General features: G+C 38.6%; 4 protein-coding genes across 4 annotated transcripts; 2 read left to right on the forward strand and 2 right to left on the reverse strand.

The window, feature by feature from the left end:
• Positions 1-3,127: 3,127 nt before the first annotated feature.
• LOC109182801 (exopolygalacturonase-like) lies at positions 3,128-6,446 on the reverse strand. The gene is made up of 5 exons (XM_019333003.1): positions 6,291-6,446; positions 5,863-6,177; positions 4,551-4,840; positions 3,546-3,765; positions 3,128-3,447 (listed from the first exon to the last, which is right to left on the reverse strand). The coding sequence occupies exons 1-5, from the start codon at positions 6,444-6,446 to the stop codon at positions 3,217-3,219; spliced, it is 1,212 nt and encodes a 403-aa protein (XP_019188548.1). The 3' UTR covers positions 3,128-3,216.
• Positions 6,447-7,877: 1,431 nt separating this feature from the next.
• On the forward strand, positions 7,878-10,556 carry LOC109182675 (exopolygalacturonase-like). The gene is made up of 4 exons (XM_019332826.1): positions 7,878-8,112; positions 8,914-9,515; positions 9,848-10,067; positions 10,180-10,556. Exons 1-4 carry the CDS (start codon positions 7,957-7,959, stop codon positions 10,414-10,416), a joined length of 1,215 nt encoding a protein of 404 aa, XP_019188371.1. The 5' UTR covers positions 7,878-7,956; the 3' UTR covers positions 10,417-10,556.
• A 2,892-nt stretch (positions 10,557-13,448) lies between these two features.
• On the forward strand, positions 13,449-15,230 carry LOC109182899 (probable galacturonosyltransferase-like 7). The gene has a single exon (XM_019333140.1). The coding sequence runs from the start codon at positions 13,930-13,932 to the stop codon at positions 15,010-15,012; it is 1,083 nt and encodes a 360-aa protein (XP_019188685.1). The 5' UTR covers positions 13,449-13,929; the 3' UTR covers positions 15,013-15,230.
• A 3,332-nt stretch (positions 15,231-18,562) lies between these two features.
• On the reverse strand, positions 18,563-22,943 carry LOC109182905 (cellulose synthase-like protein D5). The gene is made up of 3 exons (XM_019333155.1): positions 21,936-22,943; positions 20,602-21,412; positions 18,563-20,503 (listed from the first exon to the last, which is right to left on the reverse strand). The coding sequence occupies exons 1-3, from the start codon at positions 22,859-22,861 to the stop codon at positions 18,725-18,727; spliced, it is 3,516 nt and encodes a 1,171-aa protein (XP_019188700.1). The 5' UTR covers positions 22,862-22,943; the 3' UTR covers positions 18,563-18,724.
• Between the last annotated feature and the right edge of the window lie 472 nt (positions 22,944-23,415).

A 23,415-nucleotide genomic window follows, 5' to 3' on the forward strand; every position in this document is an offset into this window, starting at 1 on the left:
GAAAGTGACATTAGAAATTTTAAATTTCATAAATATTCACACTCTAGAGCTGCTATATTTTTGCTTGGAGGATTAAAAATGACTAAAATTGTATAATGTGAGAAGTAGTCATTTTTATATTTAAAGAGTAAAGTGACAAAGCCACCAACAATTGGATGGAGACCAAAGGTCGAATTAGTTCCATTATATATATATATATATATATATATATATATATATATATATATATGACGGATATATTATACCCACGACCCGACCCGGGATAGCAACACGGACCCGGAGTACCATGTTGGAGTCCAAAAGTACCCGGCCCACGGCACCATGGAGGTGCCTTACCCGAGCCGAGTTACGTGTGGGGCTCGGGTTGGGTGGCATGACCCTACCCAAGCTCGGCCCATAGCGAGCTCGGGTAGGGGAGCTCGACACCACCCGAGCTCGGGACCCGATCCGACCCGGTCCGCTCGGGTCCCCGGTCAAAGAGCGATCTAACCGCCCCCCTTTTTAGGAGGAGCGGTTGGGGGTTGTTGCATATAAAAACCCCCCACCTCACATTGTTAGGACATCTACTTATTATTCTATATACTTTGTCTTACCAAATCATTGTAATAGTCAATTCCACGGCATTTAATATAATATACGGTCTCACGGCCTTTACGACATCGTTCTATATTATTTATCCGAATTTATTGATTCGGGTCCACCCCGGATTAATTAATGATATATATATATATATATATATATATATATATATATATATATATATATATATATGATTAGTTGGGAGAATGGGAGGTGGGAGGTGAGATCCTTATATAAGGGAAGGTTCGTCAACCTAGCTTATCAAATTGAACGTCAAGGCGTTACAAACTTACAATAATTATGAGCGTTACAATTACAACAATATTAGCATATGAAGATTCTCTTTCTCTCTCTATAGGATCATACGAGAATCATCTCTCACATGAGAATTGTTTACCTTTTTATTTATATATGGATGATGGATGATTTAGTAAGTTTAGTTTGTGTTTTGAAAGCTTGAATGATTATATGCAGATGTCATGCTTGATTTTAGAAGTTAAATTTGTGATAAATTAGGATTTCTTTGCTGGTGTACTCTTCTTCTTCATTTGCATAGTTAGTTCCTCCTGGATTTTATCATGTGTGCTTACATTAACTTTTATTTTTATTTTACTAGTATTTCCTATGCGCGATGTTAGATTAGTACTTTATATTAAAAATTTAGATTTATTTAGATTTTAGATATTTAAATTAATAATAATTAATAATAATAATAATAATGTAAAATATTTTAATAAATTTAATATTTATATTTTAGGAAATTAACATATAACTCTAATATATAATGTGTATATATTATTATTATTTAATAATATAAGAAAATATATAATAGGTGCATGTGCATGGTAACAATAATGGAAAAGATAACGAAAGTTATAATTATAGGATTATGTTTGTCCAAAATATTGTATAGTACAACTTTTATATGATAATGTATAAAAAAAAATCGTAACAAAAAAACGGACATAAATAAAAGGTATAACCTTCATTCACACTTATTATGTTTTTAGATCAGATATTAATTTTGTGGTAATTTGTATTTACTATTTAACTATATATTAGTGATGTAGTGAACTACTTTTATTTATTAGCTAATATTTTTAAATATGAAATAATTAATATTTGTATATATTAAGGAAAACATATTTACACATGTACTTCTGTATTTTTTTTTATTTGCCACGTTCCCCCACATTTCATTTCGTATATTTTTTGAAAATGTCATCTTTTTCATTTCTTTTTTTTTTTTTTTGTTTCTCCATTTTCTATTTCTGTACAACATATGCTTAATGTTTCCGGATTATCCGACTCAAAACGGCAAAACCCTTTAATTTGGAAATCTTAGGCTAATCACATCCGTGCAATTTTGATGCTTTCAAGATAAATGGCATGCTTTTCTGTAAAAAAAAAAAATTATTTTTATTTTTTTCTTTGCTTACATATTTTGTTATTTTTTTATTTTTTTTTTTGAATGCTACTAGCTCTATTACAATGTAGTATCTGTTCATATACTTTCACAATATAATTTTTTTTTGAGTTTTTTTTTCTTAAAAACTTACAAATGATATAATTAAAAAGCTGCCACAAGTGACTTGAGTCATATCATCATGCTATGACTCAAGCCACTAAATGTGGTGTGACAATCAATTAGCTATTTATATTACTAATAATTCAGTGTTTTAATTCACAAACAAACAAAACATAGTGAGGATATTGTCATTGATACTTGAAAAATATGGATTTAAGTGGGACTTATTTTTACACATGCACAAAATCCCGAGATCAATTGTTAGATTTTATTGGGACTGATTTTTATGAGTTCTAGTCCATATACTACTCCCTATTTTTAGTCTCTCATTTTTATTTCTTGATGACAATTAATTATTAGTTACTTTTATCATGTGAGTCCCAATGAAAATGTCAACATCAAAATTGTATGAGATGATGTAAAAATTGAGAATATAATTTAAGAGTATAAGTAGTATTTTCCGATTTAATTTGTATACCTGCAGCGTACTATCCCGAGACTAATTGTTAGATTTATTGACAAGAGTTAGACATGATTATGAGAATGTCCTAACGGTAGGAAACACCTTTAAGCCTGTACTATGGCCCAATTAAGGGACAAAGTGCTGTCCAGATTGATTTTTCCATACGAGAAGGGGTTCGAACTCCCGACTTTTTTAAGGGATAAGAGTGCACAACCACTCACTCCAACCAAGCTGGTTAAAGTCCAGTTGTACGTACTTTGACATGCATGTATACGTAGAGTATAATATTTGTACTATGAGAAACGGTGAAATTAAAAAATAGCCGTCAAATAATAACACTAACCCTAGTATACAAAAACAAAAGAATAGAGCAGAAAGGGTACGGTCTTGCAGTACATATACAAAAACAAAAGAATTTAAGTAGCTAGTACTATACATATGGTAACCAAAAAAAATGTTGAATCTTTATGCTTAATTTCTAGTGAATCTCTCTACCAATAAGTCATGTTTCGAATCGAGCAGAGGCTAAACTCGACTGACGCTCAACAAAAAGGATACCGAACTAATTGAAGTAACTAAAATGAATAAAAAAAAAATTTTTAAAAAAAGCTAAGGGCAGGCAAAAGAAAGGTAGGTAGGTAGGTAGCTAGCAGGCACCTGGATTTTGTTTGCCCTTAAAAACTGGTTTGGCATTGAGGCAAGAGTTTGGTTTAAGTTTGCCGTCGGCACCTTCCACCGGCACGATATCAATATTTGCCAATGTTACGCCTTTACAAGGGACTGCTGCGCTGCACGTGAGCGTTATCGCCGGTTTTCTTATCGCCGCCGTACCTCTTATGTTCCGGAAATGAACATTACTGATCGCCACCTTCGATGGCTATATATATTCCAAAAAAACTAACATTATTATTTGACTTCAATTCTAATTTAATTTGCTGCTAGCTAGCTTAGCTGAATATATAGTTACGTTGTTACCTGTCCTTTCTTTTTGGAGCCGTAGTCTTGATCGATAATGATGGGATTAGTGACATTATCCAAGATTAAGTCTTCAAAAATAATTCTAGAAGCCTTGAGCTGTGGTGACGCACGATACGTCTTGATTCTTGCACCATTTGTGGTGCCTATCAGTGTGCAATTCCTCACAGTTACTCCATTCACATCTGTTTCTCTTTCCCGCTTCCCCAGGCTCCCAATACTGCTCCCACGTAGTCACACCCACAACAAAACAGTTATTAAAGTAATTAGAACACTGCGAAATTATGGAATTTCTGGATACTAATAGTGGTCGAAACAGGACTTTTGACTTGATTTAAGATCACTTTCAGGTGGTCGAAAATTACATAATTTCCAGCAGTGAAAAAGAAGAAGCCCGCACAGGCAGCTTAATTAGATTGTGAATAAAGTATGTTGGGCAGGTGTTAATAGAGATCAAGTCCAGTACCATCTGGTTAAAGGAATTGGTGGTCAGTGGCCAGTAAAGGGTCAGGTCCAGCACTACTCAGTATAACTTTTGGCATAGTGGTAAACATTTGATCCTAGTCCCAGCAAGAGCAAATTGGTTGGTGTTGGGGATGGTTGTGCGGAGGTTGGTAATCCTAATCCTAGCAAGAGCAGTTAAGACTGACCGGTGTTGAAAAAAGAAGGAATGTTGGGGGAGGTCAGTAAAGACCATGTCCAATACCATGTGGCTAGGGGACACTACTGGAAATTATGGAATTTCCGACCACCTGAAAGTGATCTTAAATCAAGTCGAAAGCAAAAAGTGATCGAAAATAGCAATAAAGGTTTTTTCGGATACCAAAAGTGGTCACTTTCGACTTGATTTAAGATAACTTTCAGGTGGTCGGAAATTCTATAATTTTCAGTAGTAAGATGTGACTGTATAAAAAAATAAAGTTATCTTTTTGCTACTAGTTATAATTTTTGACATAGTGATAAAAGAGTTGACCTAATAATGGATTGATGATGGATGTGACCTACCTGATGCCATGTCCGGGGCCACAAGTGACCTTGGTAACAAGAAGATTGGTGTTGCCATCGCCAATGGATACGCAGTCATCGCCGGTTCCCACCACAAGATCAGTAACATTAACGTTGGTAGATCCGCTAATGTGGACGCCATCCGTATTTGGGCTGTCTCCGGGAGCGGTTATGTGGAGCTTCGAAACATTAAAATCAGTGCAGTCCGACACTTTCATGTGGAACCCTTTGCTATTCACAAACTTGATATCATGAATTTTAGAATGGTTTGCGGCTTGGAAGACCAGAGACTGCATGCATATACACAATGTGTATAGTAATTACATTAGCTCGGTACAGAAAGGTGCATGATCACATTAGAACTAGCCCTTATGTAAGAATTATAGAGTAATATAGACCATAGATATTACAAAATCATGTGTAATCTTAAATTTATGGCCGATTTTCATAATTTATGGGCGCATGCAAAGCATTAATAACTAACTATGGGCAAATCAGTAAATGCGAGATCCAATAATCAATCCCGGTTGCACAACCCACAACGGCAGGTTGCACAACCAAACGAACATATGTTCCCCATCGAGTTCAATAGACCCGTTGCACAACCAATAGATCTATTGAATCTATTGATATGTCTTGTGATCCTTCAACCAGCTCGGAATGAGGAGTAAATAAAATTAAAATACATTGCACAACCCACGACGGGTTGCACAACCAAACAAACATATACTCCCTAGCGAGTTCAATAGACCCGTTGCACAACCAACAAGTCTATTGAATCCATTGATATGCCTTGTGATCCTTCAACCAGCAAGACAATGAATAAATAAAATTGAGTTAATACCTCCAATGCATGGTTCTTTGAGTATTAGCGATTTACCAGCTGTGGTCATCCGAGTTTTAAATGACGTCCAATGGTCCTCTATGTTTTAAAAAATAATCACCCGTGGTCCTAATTTTTAAAAATACCCAAGTTTAAAATGACCACAAGACATCCTAAAATGACCCCGTGTAATTATTTTTTAAAACATAGAGGACCTGGAGATCATTTAAAACTCGGATGACCACAGTGGGTAAATCACTAATACTCAGAGGACCATGGGAGGTATTAACTCAATAAAATTAAAATACATAGCACAACTCACACCAGGAGTTACACAATCCACAATACCGAGTTACACACTACAATGGATTGCACAACCACAAACACAAGATTATATATATAAGTTACTGTTAAAGGGGTGGGGAGGGGGGCAACTGCCCCATTGTCCCTCTTTAGATCCGCCCCTGGAGGTGAGAGTAGTTTACTTACAACAGGAAGAAGAGGGGCATTCTTAATTTTTTCGCCTGCGTCGAATTTCCAGACATCCTCTCCACGGCCGTTGATGGTTCCTCCGCCGGTGACTTCGACGCCGGCAACGTGCTCGATACTGATCCAATAGTTGGAAGTGAAGACGCTGAGATCGGAGTCAGCCACCAGCGTTCCCCGAATTTCAATCACAATGGGCTTAGGGGCGGTGCAGGGCCCTTGAAACACAACCTCTCCGGCAAGGAATTTTCCTGCCGGAATTACCATCTTCGCCGCCTCCGTCGATTTACATGCTTTGTTCCACGTTCTAATCATTGCCTGCATGCATGAAAATGGATTATTTCAATCTTAATTAGCTTCTATATATTAACATTTAATCATAAATAAATATATATATATAGATCGCATGCATGCACGCACGTATAGTATACCAATGCGCTATCTTTTTTGCCACCGGGTTTAGCCCCAAATTGGGTAATGTCAAAAACAGTCGCCGCTGATGAAAGGCCACGTCGAGGGATACATTCCACTCCGGTAGAGAGCAAGGCTATACCTAAGATAACAAAAATCCCAGCCTTGATCTCCATTTGTGGCCACTTCAATACATTCAATAATCTTTGACCACAGATTTGATTTCTTTTCTTCTTCAATTCTTCTTCTTCTTTTTCTTCTCTTTCTTCTCTTTCTTCTTCTTCAGTTATGAAAAGAGGGGCAGACATGAAATGTTTGAGTCAATAGTCTTTTCAGGCAACTGTGCATGTGTTGTATGTACCGCTATTTGTGTCGTCGTGTGGTATGGTTACAAATTTTAGCCATTGAAAATCATGAGATGCAAAACCTCTGGAATATTTTTTTTTTTTAGTATAATAAACTCTCTCTTCTATTTTTTTAGTTTCTCTTTTCTTTTTTCAATAAAGTTTTGCAATTCTCCCTTCTCAACCATGTCCAAATGCTTCTTTACTTCATACTAATATATACAGTATCATATAAGATAGTCTGTACTGGATATTCTTTTGGCTTTGCAATCTATATATTAAAAAAATTTAAATAAAAATTGAGAGTTATGAAATCCTAATTAATATGCAAAATCATAATTTTTACTACTATACATTATTTCTAACAAAAAAAATTATGTCATATGACAATTATATTATTTAATCTTTTAAATTTTGGTAATTTAATACTTAAACTTTGGGGTTTTGTAACAATTATATGAGAAGAACAACCTATTCTATTATATTACATTATAAGAGTCAACAACGCTGGACCTCTCACATGGGATAGATCATTATTCATTACATGCCATCTGAGCACAAGGTGTTTGGCAATCGAAGAATTTAATTTCTCCCATTAAAGAATTTAAAACGGACTGCTCTACTTTAATCCATTTCTCTTCATTCCAAACCCATTCTACATAGGAAAAAACTAGTGTCAAATTGGCCCCCTAAGTCAAGTGAATAGTGCAATTGGGTCCCCTAAGTGAAAAAAGCTTCATTCAAGTCTCCTAAACCGGTAAAATTGTTCAATTAAGTCCAATTTGACTTGTTTATCAGGTTAAATCGATATGGTGTTGACACATGTCCTTCCTAATTTATTTTTTAAAACAAATGTTTTTTATTTATTAAAAAATAAAAATATTATTTATTATAAATTAATTAATTAATTAAAAATAATAATAATTAAAACAAAAAAAAAAAAAAAAAAAAAAAAGCCACCGGCTGTCAGCGCTAGACAGCGGTGGGCGTCCGGCCATGGCCAACATATTATAATTAGCATATTAAAAATAAACTCCTTTTAAATTAATTAATAGCAACATGTCACATACATTAACATTTAGTAGACCTTTTAATCTATATCAACAAATTTTGGTCCCTTGATCTTTAATGGTTAAGAATTGAGGGGATGCACCTCTCCTTAAAAATAGTAATCACAAGACACTATTAGCGGCACGTAGAACATGGGTTGCCATAAAATTGTTGGGTATAAAAGATATCTAGTTTTCAACATTTCATGCCAACCCCTTTCTTCCTAAAACATTAAAGACGAAGAAAAGATATCTATCGTCTTAGGTACGTTGAACATATTTATGTGGCCACAATGGAGATCAAGGCTGGAATTTTTGTTATCTTATTAGGTATAGCCTTGCTCTCTACCGGAGTGGAATGCATCCCTCGTGGTCGTGGCCACACACACACTATTTTCGACGTTACCAAATTTGGGGCCAAACCCGATGGCAAAGGAGATAGCACAATGGTATATATATTCGTGCATGCATGAGTTTCATTTATTTATATGTTAATATATAGAGTCGTCAAAACCGACTTAACCCCTATCAGGTTAGTCTGTTCCGTCCCGTTAAAAAGACAAGACGGACTTTGAATTTTATGATCTGTAATTTGACAGGCTTTTTAGCCTGGCCAAAATGGTGGGCTTTAATTTGGTGGGCTGACAAGGGCCCACCAAGCCCGCCTAGTATATATACATTATTTTCACGGGTGTAAGATGGGATGGGACGGGACGGGCTGACTTATTTGAGACCCGTATTTTGCCTGGTTTTTTAGTCCACTTCCGCCATATGGCAGGCTTTGGTGGGCCCGGACAGTCCTGCCCTGCAAATTATGCTGTGGACTCGTGTCTACAATGCATTGTGGACACGAGTCCAAAATGACATCGTTTTTAGGAAAAACGCTGCATTCCAATTAAAAAAATGATTTTGTCTCACCGTTAACGGCGTTATTTGTTTGTGGAGTTATGAATGTACAGTTATCGAATTATGAATGTACAGTTATTGAAGTATGAATGTACAGTTATGGATTATGAATACAGAGCTTTGACATTATGAACTTACAAATATGAATATATAGTGATAAAATTATGAACATATACGCCTATAATGAAGTGGTCTGAATTTTTTTTTTTTTTAAAAAAAAAAAAAAAAGTATAAGATAACGGTGCCACTAACTGTGTCCACAATACATGCTGGACACAGGTTCATAGCATAACGATTGGCCCTGCCCCGCTGGCGCTTTTTGACATCTCTATTTATGCATGCAGGCAATGATCAGAGCGTGGAACAAAGCATGCCATTCTAGGGGGGCGGCTAAGGTTGTAATTCCACGAGGAACATTCCTCGCAGGAGAGGTTGTGTTCCAAGGACCCTGCACTGCTAAACGCATTGTGATTGAAATTAAGGGAACCATGGTGGCCGACAGCGACCTTAGCGTCTACACTTCAAACTATTGGTTTATCATCGAACATGTTGCCGGCGTGGAAGTCACCGGCGGAGGAACCATCAACGGCCGTGGAGAGGATGTGTGGCAATTCGACGCAGACGAAAAAATTAAGAATGCTCCTCTTCTTCCCGTTTCTCTCATCTTCCAAGGCGTAAACCGGTCCGGCATTCATGATATCAAGTTTGTGAATAGCAAAGGGTTCCACATGAAAGTGTCGGACTGCAATGATTTTAATGTTTCGAAGCTCCGCATAACCGCTCCCGGAGACAGCCCAAACACCGACGGCATCCACATTAGCGGATCTACCAACGTTAATGTTACTGATCTTGTGGTGGGAACGGGTGATGACTGCGTTTCCATTGGCGATGGCACCACCAATCTTCTTGTCACTAGGGTCACTTGTGGCCCTGGACATGGCATCAGGTTAGATTATTTCTTTATACTGCCATTACATTTTCTAGAGGCTGGGTGCTGATTGAGCGGGCCCTTCATCAGCCTCCCCAACAATTCCCTAGCCAGCAATTGGTGAACTTAGTCCAGAACTTGCCTGTTGAGCATATAATCATTAATGTGCAATCTAACTATCACTTTAAGCTTTTAGTTGAGATGGAGCACATGTTTCAATTTAGTATCAAAACCAGACCAAAGGTCATGGGTTGGAGCACATGCTTCAATTCTGCCTAAGACTTTTCTAATCACTTTGTCCATAATTTGTCTACTATTCAAGAATTAACTGAGTTTTCAATGCGTTACAGTATTGGAAGCCTTGGGAAGCGGGCACAAGAAACTGACGTGAAAGGAGTAACGGTGAGAAATTGCACACTAATAGGCACCACAAATGGGGCAAGAATCAAGACGTATCGTGCATCGCCACAGCTCAAGGCTTCTGGCATTATTTTTGAAGATATAATGTTGCACAATGTTACTCGTCCCATCATTATCGATCAAGACTACAACTCCAAAAACCGAAAAGAGGTACCCATAATGTCTAGTACCTTAGCTAATTAACTAAATTGTTTTTAATTATATGACATTACGAATGGCTTGACATTACGAATGAATATATATAATGTTTTTTGATTATCAGGCATCGAAGGTGAAGCTGAAAGATGTCCGTTTCCGCAACATAAGAGGAACGGCGTCTAAGAAACATCCGGCGATCTCCCTCATTTGCAGCCAAACAGTTCCCTGTGAAGACGTAGAATTGGCGGACATTGATATTGTATCGGCGGCGGGTAAGGGCGTCCACCTTAAACCAAACAAATGCGTCAATGCCGAAACAATTGTAAAGGGGAAACGAAACCCAGGTGGTTCCTGCGGCTAGCTAGCTAGATTCTGTCATGTACTGTAACACCACGCTCCGATCCATCTATCCCTATCCATATATCCTTACTCGGGGAGCCCGGAAGAAAGGGGTTGCCGCCCCTCCAATTATTTGTATGAATATATATATATATTATTTCTCCCTCCAAATTTTATTTTTTATTTTTATTTATCTTTGGTCATGGCGGGAGGTGTTTTGAGCCGGTCTTAACGGCAAAAAGACACATTACCGGAGTAGGCTCTAACTGTAGGAGTCACCTTGCCAAGGGAAAAGTGCGGGCCAGATTGATTTTTCCATACTAGAGGGTAGGGGGTTCCAACTCCCGACCTTTCTTAAGTGATGAAAATGCACTACCACCAAACTCGTTCTCCCTCCATATTCTTTAAGTCATATTTAAATATTTTATTCAATATTTAAAATCAAATTCTTAACTCTAAATAAAACATATCAATTAATAAGTTGTCAAGCACCATGTGCTCAGATGGCATGTAGTGACCTCCAAAAAAAATATCAATTAATAAGTTTAGTAAATAAGTTCCCAAAAACTCCAAATTTAAATAGCAAAAAAAAAAAAAAAAAAAAAAAAAAACTGGTTCTTAGCTTTAAATTCATGTCCACATTCCAATAAATAATAAATTTGTGAGTATATATATATATATATATATTTTTTTTGAAAGGTTGTGAGTATATTATAATTAGTTATGTTAAGAATAATTGTAATTTGAATTCTTTGATAATGCTAATTAATGGTAAATTAAGAATTTAATTTAGACTCCCCAATATTATGGTGAGATTTTAATTTAACTAGAATATATTCTGCAATAAGGTCAAAACTCAATCAAGTGGTCCAACACATGGACATACATTTTAGGACACATTTCAACTACAGTAGAAGAGATGAACAACATAGCACACCAAAAGAGAAGAAACTGTTGAGATTGTGCCAAATGAAGAGTAGAAGATATAACACCCAGCTGGCCAGATAAGAGTAGAAGTTGGGTGATGGGAAAGCCAATTGAAAGCCATCCCAAGTAGTAAAGGAGATCTTAAATGATTATTCCAGAGCTTCTGGCAACTTATAAACCTGGAAAAGTTTTCTATCACCTTTAGCAAAAATGTTAGCCCAGAAATGATGAGGGTTATATGATGGGTAATGTATTGGTGTTACTAGATAAGGGAATGCAAGTAATTACTTGTGGTTATCCTCGCTGGTGGAGACGAAATAAAAAGGATATCTTAAATTTTATCTAGAATAGAATTTTGGGTAGAGTAAAGGGATCACAAGATTTTCATAAAAATTGATAAAAATTTATCAACTGTTATTCAATTTGTGCCTACCTATGCTATGAGTGTATTCTGCTTGCCTAAACAAATTGTGACAGATATAGAAGAGGTGATGAATGCGCTTTGGTATAATTATATTGAGCTTCCTTAGTAAAGAATGTAGTAGAGAGAGCTAGAACTCATCTTTGCAATTGGAGGGAGGTGCACGAAGGTGTTGATCAAGATGGCTAAGTGGCTAACCCAGAACTAGGTTCACTGAGAAGTGGGAGAAACTCCTACAAGGTGGCTAAAACTAAACATGGATACGACCATTGATTCGAGAAAACAAGAGTGTGTTTCGATTGGGTGTTGAGAGATGATATGTAAGTTTCATTGCAACAAAGAGTGCGGTTCAGAATGTTTTTTTTTTTTTTTTTTTCCACACCTAGAGACGGAATTTGTGACTTTACGAGAAGCTTTAAGTTGGCTGAAGGCTCAAAGTTTAGAAAATGTGTAGGTGGAGTTGATGTTCTCTAGGCCAGTGGTCCAATGTCTTAGCAAGATAGTTGAATCATCTTCTTCTGATCTTATTCTTCTTGATATTAAATATATGTTACCATATTTTAGTGACACAATAATTCACAAGCGGTCCTATCAATTTGTTTACTTTAGACTCCGTCTCTTTGATTGATTGCAACGAGTGATTTTCCTTCCCTTCTTTTCCTTCATTTGTATCCGGTTATGTTACACCTTGCTTAATATAATCATTCTTATTTTCTTTATAAAAAAAATGCGAGGGTATGAAATTTATAGAAATGTAACAAAAAAAATAGCTCTAATGAAGATCAAAATGCAACCCGTGTTTTGGACAGGTTGGGCCAGAGAAATCCCAACCCGTCTCGTTTAACCCGTATTTGTTACGGGTTAAACGAGCTGAACCAGGATAACCCACGGGTTACCCGGCCCGTGTTAAAAAAAAAAAAAAAAAACTTAACTAATTTATACATCGACGACTACGAGGCTACAAGTGAGACTATGATGTACTCTTGCGCGAGTCAAATCCCTAATTCCCCTAAATCCCTAAGTCACTCATCACTCCTCAACATACGAGTCTCCGTCGCCGACGATGTCAACAGCTCAACTCCTCAAGTCCCAATAGCGACTGTCGACTCTGAGTCACTGACCGGCGAGCAACGGCGTCAAATCGGCAATACATCGACAAGGAGTTGAGGACGACAGCAGCTGCTCCAGTCTCCACAATTGACGTTTGACGACTCCACTGCAGCACCGTCAGCACGCCAGCACTGCTCCGTCCCCGACTCATCGCGAGAACCACTACTCCGTGACGGTTGTGCCCCCTTCCAGCTCTTTACTTCTCGCCTCGGCTAATTGGTGATTGGCCGACTGCTGCTCCTCGCCTATCGCCTCTACACCCTTTTAAATATTTTTTTTATTAAAATTCAAAATATAGTATGGGCTGACGGACTGACCTATTTAGCCCGTCAGCCAATAAACACGAGTTGGATTGGGATTTTCCCAACTGCATGAAAAACGGACCGACCTAACCTGTGACGGGCTGGGCTAGCTCGTATTGACAGCTCTAAATTTGCAATGACAAATTTAAAAAAAAAAAAAAATAAAAAAATTGGGAGTTTCACATGACTTGAATTTCTAGTGTCTCACGAAATTACGTACACCAGTTACGGTGGTTATAATAAATTTATTTAAATTTAGAAACGCCGATGAAAATTAAGTAAATTCGCCGCATCATTAGATGGGTAGAAACCAAACTTCCCCTAAAATACATATGGTAAAAAATGAACCCTCTACAATTCTCCTTCTACTCTTCCTATTTCTTCTTCTTCTCTCTCCATATTGTCGTCTTGCTTGAGAGAGAAGACAGAGACGACTGCAACCACGGCGGTGCGGTGCAGTGCAGCGCGGCCAGCTTTTCCTACTCGCTTCAATGGATTCTTCCCTTTCTATCAAACTTCGCTTCGTTCCCACGGCATTCGAGTAGAGAAAGAAGAAAAGGGGAGAAGATAAAGGAAAGCATATATACAATCTTCCTGCAACCATTGATTTAATTTACACTTGGCAGTTTGTATTTCTTTTCTGTACACTCTGGCGGACCTTAAAGGAACCCTAGCCTTAATCTTCACTTCAGTTTATTCTTCAAGCGTAGCGGGGCGTTTCGATTTCAAATCCAAGAAGAGGAAGAGGAGAACTGGGGGTTTCCTTGTTAGAACGATGCTCTGGATCATGAGATTCTCGTGGTTTGTTTCTGCTGTAGTGGTGACAATTGTGCTCTCGCCGTCGCTGCAGTCCTTCCCGCCGGCAGAAGCCATCAGATCGTCTAACTTCGACTCCTATCTCCGATTCCATAATTCCAGCGGCGCTCTCGATAGGTTTTCTTTTCGGAAAGCCCCTCTGTTTCGGAGCGGCGGCGAATGCGGTTCCGCATTGGGGAAAACCGGCATTTGTGATCCGTCTCTCGTTCACGTTGCGATTACTCTCGATGTGGAGTATCTCAGAGGCTCAATCGCGGCCGTTCATTCGATTCTTCAGCATTCCAGGTGTCCGGATAGTGTGTTCTTCCATTTCCTGGTCTCCCACGCCAATCTCGAAACCCTAGTCCGGTCTACTTTCCCGCAATTGAAGTTGAAGGTTTATTATTTCGATCCGGAGCGTGTACGGAGCCGGATCTCCACATCCGTCCGGCAAGCACTGGAGCAGCCGCTCAACTATGCTCGGAATTACTTGGCCGATATTCTCGAGCCTTGCGTCGGCAGAGTCATATACTTGGACTCCGATCTCGTCGTGGTCGATGATATTTCTAAGCTTTGGAGGACCAGCTTGGGGACGAAGACCATCGGAGCTCCGGAGTACTGCGAGGCCAACTTCACCAACTACTTCACCCACAAATTCTGGTCGGACCGGAGATTTTCCGGCACCTTCAAGGGACGGAGTCCCTGCTACTTCAACACCGGCGTTATGGTCATAGATCTAGTCAAATGGAGGCGATTCGGGTATACGAAACGGATCGAGAGGTGGATGGAGATCCAGAAGACGAATCGCATCTACGAGCTAGGCTCACTGCCGCCTTTCCTACTAGTGTTCGCCGGAGACCTAGCCCCAATTGAACACCGGTGGAACCAGCACGGCTTAGGCGGCGACAATGTTAGAGGAAGCTGCCGCGACCTCCACCCTGGTCCGGTGAGCCTTTTGCACTGGAGCGGCAGCGGCAAGCCCTGGCTCCGACTCGACTCTAACAAACCCTGCCCGCTTGATTCTCTATGGTCACCCTACGACCTTTACGGACATTCTACCTGAATTTCTCGCCGGTAAATTAACTTCTTTTTTCTATATGGTTTCATTATTTTTATCTTCATTTTTTTTTTTTTAAATTATTTTTACATTTGAAGAAACTTCTCTTATATTAACATAATCGCCATTGTAATGATCACTTGGAGGGTTGGGAGGGGATTTGTATTCTATTTCATTATTTCCTGTGAAATAAAAGGTGACAAATTCAATTTAAAAGTTTAAAACGGCCCCCTGTTTTTCATGTCTATATATTTTATTGATTGTTGTAATGTTGTCCAATAGTAGTCTATACTTTATAGAATGCCTCCCACATGGTTGCTCGGGAGGTCATTTCTGAGTCAGGTTGTGGGGGAGTAATTTGATATTTTTTCATCTTTTCTTGTAAACTGCCTTTCTCATGATTTAATGCATTAAGTTTTTGTTCTTAAAAAAAAAAAAAAAAAAGAATGCCGACACTATGCCCGCGCATGCTTAGTTTATTGAACTCAGTAGGCAGTATTTGGGATAAGAGAGCAAGGTTCGAACTTTATAGCGATAGTGTGGAGATTATGTTCAAAGTGGGCAGATACTTTGTGCGCACTGGCATTTAGCCCTGTTTGTTGAATCATTAAGTTAGCGTGATTTATATCCTTCCAAATACTCGTCGAGCTGGGGCGTGAGGCTCTTGGAGTTGGGAATTCATCCTTTTAGGAGAAAATGCGGACACTATGTGAGTGTGAGTGGACAGTGGGCTCCAACCTATGAATAAGACCTTGCCAAATTTATTCTTCAAATATACTAGTCATAAATTGACACCATATTCAACATTTCCTCATGAGTTTTAAAATAGTTGTATTGTTAAGGTTTAGAGAAGGCACCAAAATGAACTTAGACTCGTACGAGTGTTGGTTTGGAGTTTGGACTAGTGTGTATATATACCTAGTTCACTGATATGTATTTGGTATTAAATGATACGAAATCAAACTTTAATTACCCCACAAAAACTAGCATGTGAGTTTGCTTGAATTTTGATATGTTCCATTGTGGAATGTGGTACATATCATAGACCTAAAATATTTCATCCACATCTTAAGAATACCCATTTATATGTGGATAAGGATAGATTAGGCGTGCTACATGAGAGGTGTACAAATGAAGCAATGAAGAGAGTTGAACTGTGCTGATGGGAGAGGATGACTGGATGAGAGCATGTGTTTGTGTTTGTGGAGTGGAAAGAAAATAAAATATATAGGTTTAGTTCAATGGTTTAAGGGTCAATTTGATAGTTTTATTCCAGTGGCATGGTGGAGAAAACTGAAAGATTGATTAAAATGCAGTATCTATTCGTATCTGTTCAGAAGATTAATCTGTTACAATGTAGTATTTATTCGTATATGTTCATAACTACTTTTTCAACGACTTCTATTGAGACTCGAATCTACAACTTTCAATATGAGAGAATAGCTTGATATCACTACACCACCACCAGATTTTTGGACGGAAGTAGAAACCTAATATATCAAAAAAGGGAACTAAAATAAAAATGAGGAAAGTGGGGTGGCATGTGGTGTGGTGCACCATAGAAAGGCAATTATAAGAATGAGAAAGAAGTTTTAGAAGCAAACATTTTGATTTAATAATTAATATATATATATATATATATATATATATATATATATATATATATATATATATATATATATATATATATATATATAATGTAGTGTTTTGATGAGGATTGGCAATGCCAGGTTGTAATTTCACATCAATCGCCACCAAATTAGAAATGGATATTTGTATCTCTCATTGTCCAATAAAATGGTACCACGTAGTGGTATGCCTACTAAAACTTGGCTGTAAAGAATACGATGCGGTGCCGGCTAGTGCCAGCGGTGTTGGGGATGAGAATCCAAAGACACCCCCGCGACAATGACAAAACGTACATTTTGGATTACTATTTTAAAAAGTACTTTTCTTTTTTCTTCATTTTTCTTTTTTAAATTTAGGTGATCCCAATTTCGCTCTACGGGATCTCGTTCTTAGAACCATTGCAAAGATAAATTGTGAGTCACGCAATCAGTCCACTTGTTAGATCCTAGTCTTCATGTGCGCACACAAAGAATCTAATATAGACTTTCCACAATCCTTGGACCTTCTTCCCATACATGCTTCTAGTAGATATACGAACTCCACACTACCGCATCCACATGCCTTTTTTTTTTTGTTTTTTGTTTTTGTTTTGTTACACTTGAGAGAGAATATTGAGATTAAGGGGTGTATTTAGTTAAAGATTTTGATAAAAGTTTTAGAGATTTCGTAAGTGTTTATAAAAATATTATATAACAAATAATTTAATAACTTTTATAAATTTTTATTATAAAAAATTAAAAACTTTCATTCACTTCTACAATGAAAATAAGAAGTGTATAAATTTGTTAAAATTCTAAATTGCTACACCGTACAAATTTTCATTGACTTATATTTATACTTATTATAGGTCTTAAATAAATTTATGTATTGCAATTTGCAATTGAAAAAAAAAAATCGAATATAAGTGATGGATTTCAATTATCTAAAGTTGAGATAAAAAAATAATACAAAAGTCTTCATATGGAAGAATAAATAAATCGAATACCATGTAATAGCATAAATTAGATCAAGGTTGGGTAAGGGAGGGACCTAGAGTTATACTATGAGATAAGAGAATAAGAGATGAAAAAGTATACATTGTATAATATAAGCCAAAGGTCAATCGCCTAATGAGAAAAGGTAGTCTGATCAACCCGTGATACAATAGTGAATACAAAGACTACTAGTGCTATGATGGCTTGTAGCAAGTGAGTTTAACGTTGACAGGCTCTAGTGCGAGGAGACAAGCAATTGGTAAGTCAATGCATGGTGTAGTCTAGTCAGGCAACACGGCAAACCCTACAACATACAAGCTATCTTGTTAGCTGGGTAAGCGTAGATCATCCATCGCATCCAACTCAATACATCCATCGCATCCAACTCAATACAAGTGGCCATTTTTTTTTTTTTTTTGTAGAGAAAGAGAGGCTAAGTCTCGAACTTTCTAATTCTACGAGTGAAGGCACCACCAGCATCCTGAGTAATAAGGGAACTCAATCCCTCAAGGACGTCGTTGAACACCCAAGTACCCTACTACCTTTGGTTAGTCGGGCAATTCAATATACTTGATCTTCCAGGCTTGTTCCCCTAGACTTATAACTCATCACTAGTCAATTTTTAAAAGCATAAAATAAATCGAATATCAAACCCTTAAAACTTTCTTTAAAGTTGAATTGAATAATGTTAATTTAAACTTTTAAAATAAAGTATTTAAAAATTTACAAATGTTTTGAACAAATACACCCCCTTAAATTTTTAGTTTTTATTTTTTGAACACTCCTTAAATTTATGATAGATTCTTATTCCTATACACTCAGAATTGCAACTCCATAACATATGGTGATGGCAGCAGTGCTAAATGTCATCTTTCATGTCTCTCTAAGATTTAGGTTTCCAGCTAAAATTGTAGCAGCAAAAATTGTACCAAAATAAGTTTGATAAGTCAAGATGAAGATGAAGATGTTTCTTACAAAGAAACCTGCAAATTTCTATTCCAGTCTCAACATATTAATATTCATTACAAGGGGCAGTAGGTAGAGTAGTACAGAAAAAATACACATCCATTCTATGCAATAGGAAAAACAACAGAGGTTGAAGTTGAGAAACTTCATTAAGGGAACTGGAAGGTCATGTTGTAATCTTGGTGACCATTGGGAGGGTATATGTACAGTGCAAGCAATGAAATGATGATGCATATGAGTGCAGACCAGAGGAACACTATAGTGGGCACCTTCCCCTTTCTCCCCATCAACCCCTTTGAGAAAGGGTAGAGATGAGACAGTACCCAGAAGCTGAAGAACACCCCTCCAAGCAGCTTACTCCACTGTGGGAATGGGCTGTACACCGTCCTGAAAACCGCCACCGCTATAGCAACACAGTTGATCAAGATGATTGTGATGGGAGGGATCATCAGCACCGTCCACCTGAACTCGTAAAGCTCTGCGAATTCGTCCTCCCCATCGTCGGGGGCTGCTGATTTCGATGTCAGTGTGAAGTTTATGTCCACTCCTGCTATCACCTTCAGGAGTCCTTGTATGACTGCTGCAGGGTGGGCACTGGTCCCACCTATCAACCAGAACTGCTCATTCCTCCACCAGTCATGGAGGGTGATTCCTGACCATTTGATTTCCAGGATTGCCAGGAGGCATAGGGTGAGAGTTATCGCCAATAGGAACGCTAAGAAGGTGATGTTAAGGGACTCAACAATGAACTTCCCAGAGAAGAGGGAAAGTGCTGGGAGAAAGCAGTAGACCAGGAGGAAGATGGAAGTGAAGGGGTACATCCCAACATTGAAATAAGCTATTCTCTGTAGAAACTTCATCCTTGGACTAGCGAATAGGGCATTGTTCCGGGAGAAGAAGATCTCGACAGAACCGGTTGCCCATCTCAGGACTTGAATCAGCCTATCTGTCAAGTTGATTGGAGCTGTTCCTCTAAAGGCATCCCTTTTTGTGACACAGTAGATTGATCTCCACCCTCGATTGTGCATCCGGTAACCTGTCACAACGTCTTCTGTGATAGAACCATATATCCATCCTACTCTTCTTCCCCACTCGGTTTTATCCTCATAGTAGCAGCTTATCACACTCACTGCCTCTGCAAGTGCTGAAGCATCTAACGGCTCACGTTGTACAGCTAGAGAGCCAGAAGGCCGGCCTAGACAGCCTTTGCCCCGCAACTCATGGAGCAGCCTTCCACCAAATTCAGCAACAGCAATTGAGTCCACAAGAGGCACTGAGTTACCAAATTGCTTTGGAAGCAAAACCCTGGTTAAGTCTTCATCTTCATTGTGAGCACCAATGGTTGGTAAAACCATTTCCTCATCATCCTCTTGGCCATTTGGCATGTTGGGTTTCCTCAGAACCTTCCTTGTCTTCCTCCTACCACACCATCCATGGTGCTCAGTCGCTCGGGGTGGACTGAACCCGTATAGTGCAATTCTTCGAAAGATACAGCCCGTGCCAACGTACATAGGACCTTGCAACCCATCAAGTGCTCTCATGCTCACATCAAAGAAAACTGTGTTGTGGTTTGCATACCTATCGTTCGGATCAATGCCCTCGAACCTCTGAGGGAATTGAACATAGCAGATCCTGTCTCCTCCTTTGTCGAGCATAAAGCACATCCCTTCCCTCAAAGCTAATGAGTTGTATATGTAATGATCACAATCAAGATTAAGAATGAATGCACCATTTGACATAATCGCGCTGGCACGGACTAAGGAATTCATAGCTCCAGCTTTCTTGTTGTGATCAAAACCAGGCCTCTTCTCGCGAGAAACATAAACCAACATCGGTAATCTTATATCAACATCCGTTGTGGAAATCAAGTTCTTTTCATCTACTTCATTGCCAAAAAGAGGTTCTGAATTTGGTGGAACCAACATAATCTGAACATACAATAAGAGGATAGAATTTAGTTTAGTACAATGGCAAAATAGTTCAACAGAAACTTCAAAAAAGTAAAAATGAAAAGAAGATAATATACCTGTATAATTCCTTCATGATCACCTCTTGAGTGACCTTCCTCCCCTGATGACCAAGTGCCATGCCAATGAGTTCCATCAGACATCCAAGTAGCCCTTGGAACCTTGATAGGTTCAGATAAATTTTCTCTGAGTTCAAACTGTTTCTTCTTAGCCCTCAGCTCCTGTTGGGCATTGTAAGCATCTGATCTTCTCCTTATTGATTCTGGCAACCCATTTATCCTTACCTTGAATTCATCATATTCTCTCTTCACCCTTCTTCTGTCTCTCACAAAGTCAAGTCTCACTTTGTTCTTAAGCGGATCACGCTTCTGGGCAAAATAAGCCTCAGGATTTCTAGGCTCTATCTTGTGCTTCTTGCAAAAAGGAACCCACACTCTTGCAAAGCTTGCAGCTTCAGCAAGAGCCTCAAATGTCACCAGAGAACCTCCATCATCTGAGAGATAGCATGCCACCTTCTCCACAGGATAATCGACGGCCAGGATGGAAAGAATGGTGTTTGCAGTCACGAGGGGTGGCTCCTTCTCTGCATCAGCAGTGGATACAAAAATGTCAATCCCTGGCAGATCAGATAGCCCTTTGGGGTTCCTAAGGTTTGGACCTGAGCCTTCAAATCTTTCTTTAAGAACAGAGAGGTCAGTGATTCTTTTAACTGGGCAAAGCTTGGGTAGCTGATCAAGAAGCCAAGAAAATGCGAACCATATCTCACAAACTACAGACATCATCCACAACCACATTGCCTCCCGATTGGGATGGCAGATCCTCCATGTCAGGAAGCACCCAAGAGCAGCAAGACGAAGAACCATAAGTAACCTAAGCATTGATATATGCAAAAATATCAGAATTCTAGAGTTCCCAGGTTGAAAATCAAACTTGAAATTTTTGTGCAGTAAGAAAGTTTATGAAATCATTGCACAGAACAAAAATGAGTTATAAACTATAGTGGTACTGTCACGTTTAGTCATAAACTTTCAATTTAATCACTAATTGTTCTTCAACTTTCAAATTTAACCATCCATAATCCTTCAACTTTCAAGTTAACTTCCTTCAAATTATCAAATTTTTAACCAGCTCAGGTCCTAACTTTTCCCTTACAGGTTAAATTTGAAAGTGTTAAATTAATGAGATATTGTGATGCACAACTAGAACTCTAGAAGAACAAAAATTGCAGAGAAATTTCAGAAATACTAATAGCAGAGAGGAAAAACTATTGTATTGTTTTTAGGGTGAACAGGATTAAGAACTTCCACAGGGACTAAAAGCAAACAGAAAAAGTGCATTGATCAAAGTAAAAGACTATGAACAACAGAAAGAAGAAATTGCAGGGAATTATTACCTGTAAGGGCTGATAATTGCTGCAGAAATCCCAACTTTTCTGGTCAAGGGTCTGTTCCTTCTGTCAGTGAAATCCGGAGGGTTTGTTGATCTGTCAATTCCTCCTTTCCCAAATTCATATCCATCACTAGGCCACAACGCATTTCCATAGCCATATGTCCCTTTGGTCTCAAACAACCATCTGTTGTGATCGAAATCTTGATTTGTGTTCTTGAAAGATTGTACTAGAGAAAAGTTTTTCTCTCTTCTGCTTCCACCACCTCTTCTTGAAGGTAAAGGATTGGCCATGTCTTTGGCCTCAGACTTAGGCTCATCACTTTCATCATCACTGATACCTTTATAGAGCTCTTTGCACCCAGGACAAGACCCCCCACTATGGCCAACACGATCCAAGTAACAATCCCTGCAAATCCTGAACCCACATTCACACGGCGCCTCAGGCGCATTCTCGTCACACCCGTCCAGTTCACACACCGTCTTCGATTTCATCTCCAGAGGCTCCACTTCCAGGCTTCTCCTCACGTGCGCGCGCGTCACCGAGTTAAATCCGCCGGTGAAAATGGTGTCCTTAATGTAACCCTCGGTAGGGTTTCCACAGCTGCTTTTTCCGACGTCGAGAGATCTGTTCGTGGAATCATCTACGTTCCGGTTATCCGGAGTCGGAGGAATCTGAACCGTGTAAGCCACGAACTCCTCCGTGCTCTCTTTACACATCGAAACGTACCTCCCGCCGCCGCCGCCAATGCGGTTGCCTCCACTCGACGACCCCCTTCTACCGCCGAGCGGCGAATTAGGGTTGTTAGAGTTCGACAAAGAGAGGCGCCGAACCGGACTGGTCAAGCCGTGACTTGCACCGCCTGAAGTAGAGATAGTAATAGTCACCGGAGATGACGACGACGCCGGAGAATCAACCTCCATTTTCACCATTATTATTCTCCAGGGAAGAAATTGAATTGAAATGAATACTTAGAAAGAAAAAGGAAAAAAATTGAAGAGATGGATCTTGAAGAAGAAGATGCCTCTTACTTAAATTTGAAATCCTGTGTGGGGTTGTCAACTGTTCGGGTGCAACGGTCGATTGATATTAACCGCGAGATCATATCTGATCCGACGGTCGATATTGCACTAAGAACCTACAAACGGTCCTTTGTTGACGGCGCTTTGAGTAAAGTCAAAAAAGCGAAGAAAGTTTTCGCTTTCGATTTCAACGGTCGGATTATTAAAGTTCGAATGGTTTACGTAAATACGTAGATCTCATATCATTACGAAACCTTTTCATTTATCGCATATCCTTTTTAGATTCCACATTTTTCGTAACGGGAAAATTAATAAATAAACCACATGTTGCTTATGAGTTCATTAAATACAAACATATTAATAATTTCGTAAAACTAATAAATAAGACATCTTATTTAATTTTCTCTAATTATCTCAAAGATAATAGGGTGTTTTGTAAATAGTTGTTAGCTGATTGGGTTAAT

Source organism: Ipomoea nil, unplaced genomic scaffold (genome assembly GCF_001879475.1).
Source record: "Ipomoea nil cultivar Tokyo-kokei standard unplaced genomic scaffold, Asagao_1.1 scaffold1074, whole genome shotgun sequence".
NCBI lineage: Eukaryota > Viridiplantae > Streptophyta > Magnoliopsida > Solanales > Convolvulaceae > Ipomoea > Ipomoea nil.

What these genes read in the sequence shown, in the direction of transcription:
- LOC109182801 (XM_019333003.1), bottom strand. Translation starts at nt 6,446, where the DNA reads ATGGAGATCAAGGCTGGGATTTTTGTTATCTTAGGTATAGCCTTGCTC. An exon ending in ATGCCCCTCTTCTTCCTGTT is followed by an intron (nt 4,841 to 5,862) that starts GTAAGTAAACTA and finishes ATATGCATGCAG; the next exon opens with TCTCTGGTCTTCCAAGCCGC. An exon ending in GCTCCAAAAAGAAAGGACAG is followed by an intron (nt 3,448 to 3,545) that starts GTAACAACGTAA and finishes GAATATATATAG; the next exon opens with CCATCGAAGGTGGCGATCAG.
- LOC109182675 (XM_019332826.1), top strand. Translation starts at nt 7,957, where the DNA reads ATGGAGATCAAGGCTGGAATTTTTGTTATCTTATTAGGTATAGCCTTG. An exon ending in GGCCCTGGACATGGCATCAG is followed by an intron (nt 9,516 to 9,847) that starts GTTAGATTATTT and finishes AATGCGTTACAG; the next exon opens with TATTGGAAGCCTTGGGAAGC. An exon ending in ACTCCAAAAACCGAAAAGAG is followed by an intron (nt 10,068 to 10,179) that starts GTACCCATAATG and finishes TTTGATTATCAG; the next exon opens with GCATCGAAGGTGAAGCTGAA.
- LOC109182899 (XM_019333140.1), top strand. Translation starts at nt 13,930, where the DNA reads ATGCTCTGGATCATGAGATTCTCGTGGTTTGTTTCTGCTGTAGTGGTG.
- LOC109182905 (XM_019333155.1), bottom strand. Translation starts at nt 22,861, where the DNA reads ATGGTGAAAATGGAGGTTGATTCTCCGGCGTCGTCGTCATCTCCGGTG. An exon ending in GCAATTATCAGCCCTTACAG is followed by an intron (nt 21,413 to 21,935) that starts GTAATAATTCCC and finishes ATCAATGCTTAG; the next exon opens with GTTACTTATGGTTCTTCGTC. An exon ending in ATCATGAAGGAATTATACAG is followed by an intron (nt 20,504 to 20,601) that starts GTATATTATCTT and finishes TTGTATGTTCAG; the next exon opens with ATTATGTTGGTTCCACCAAA.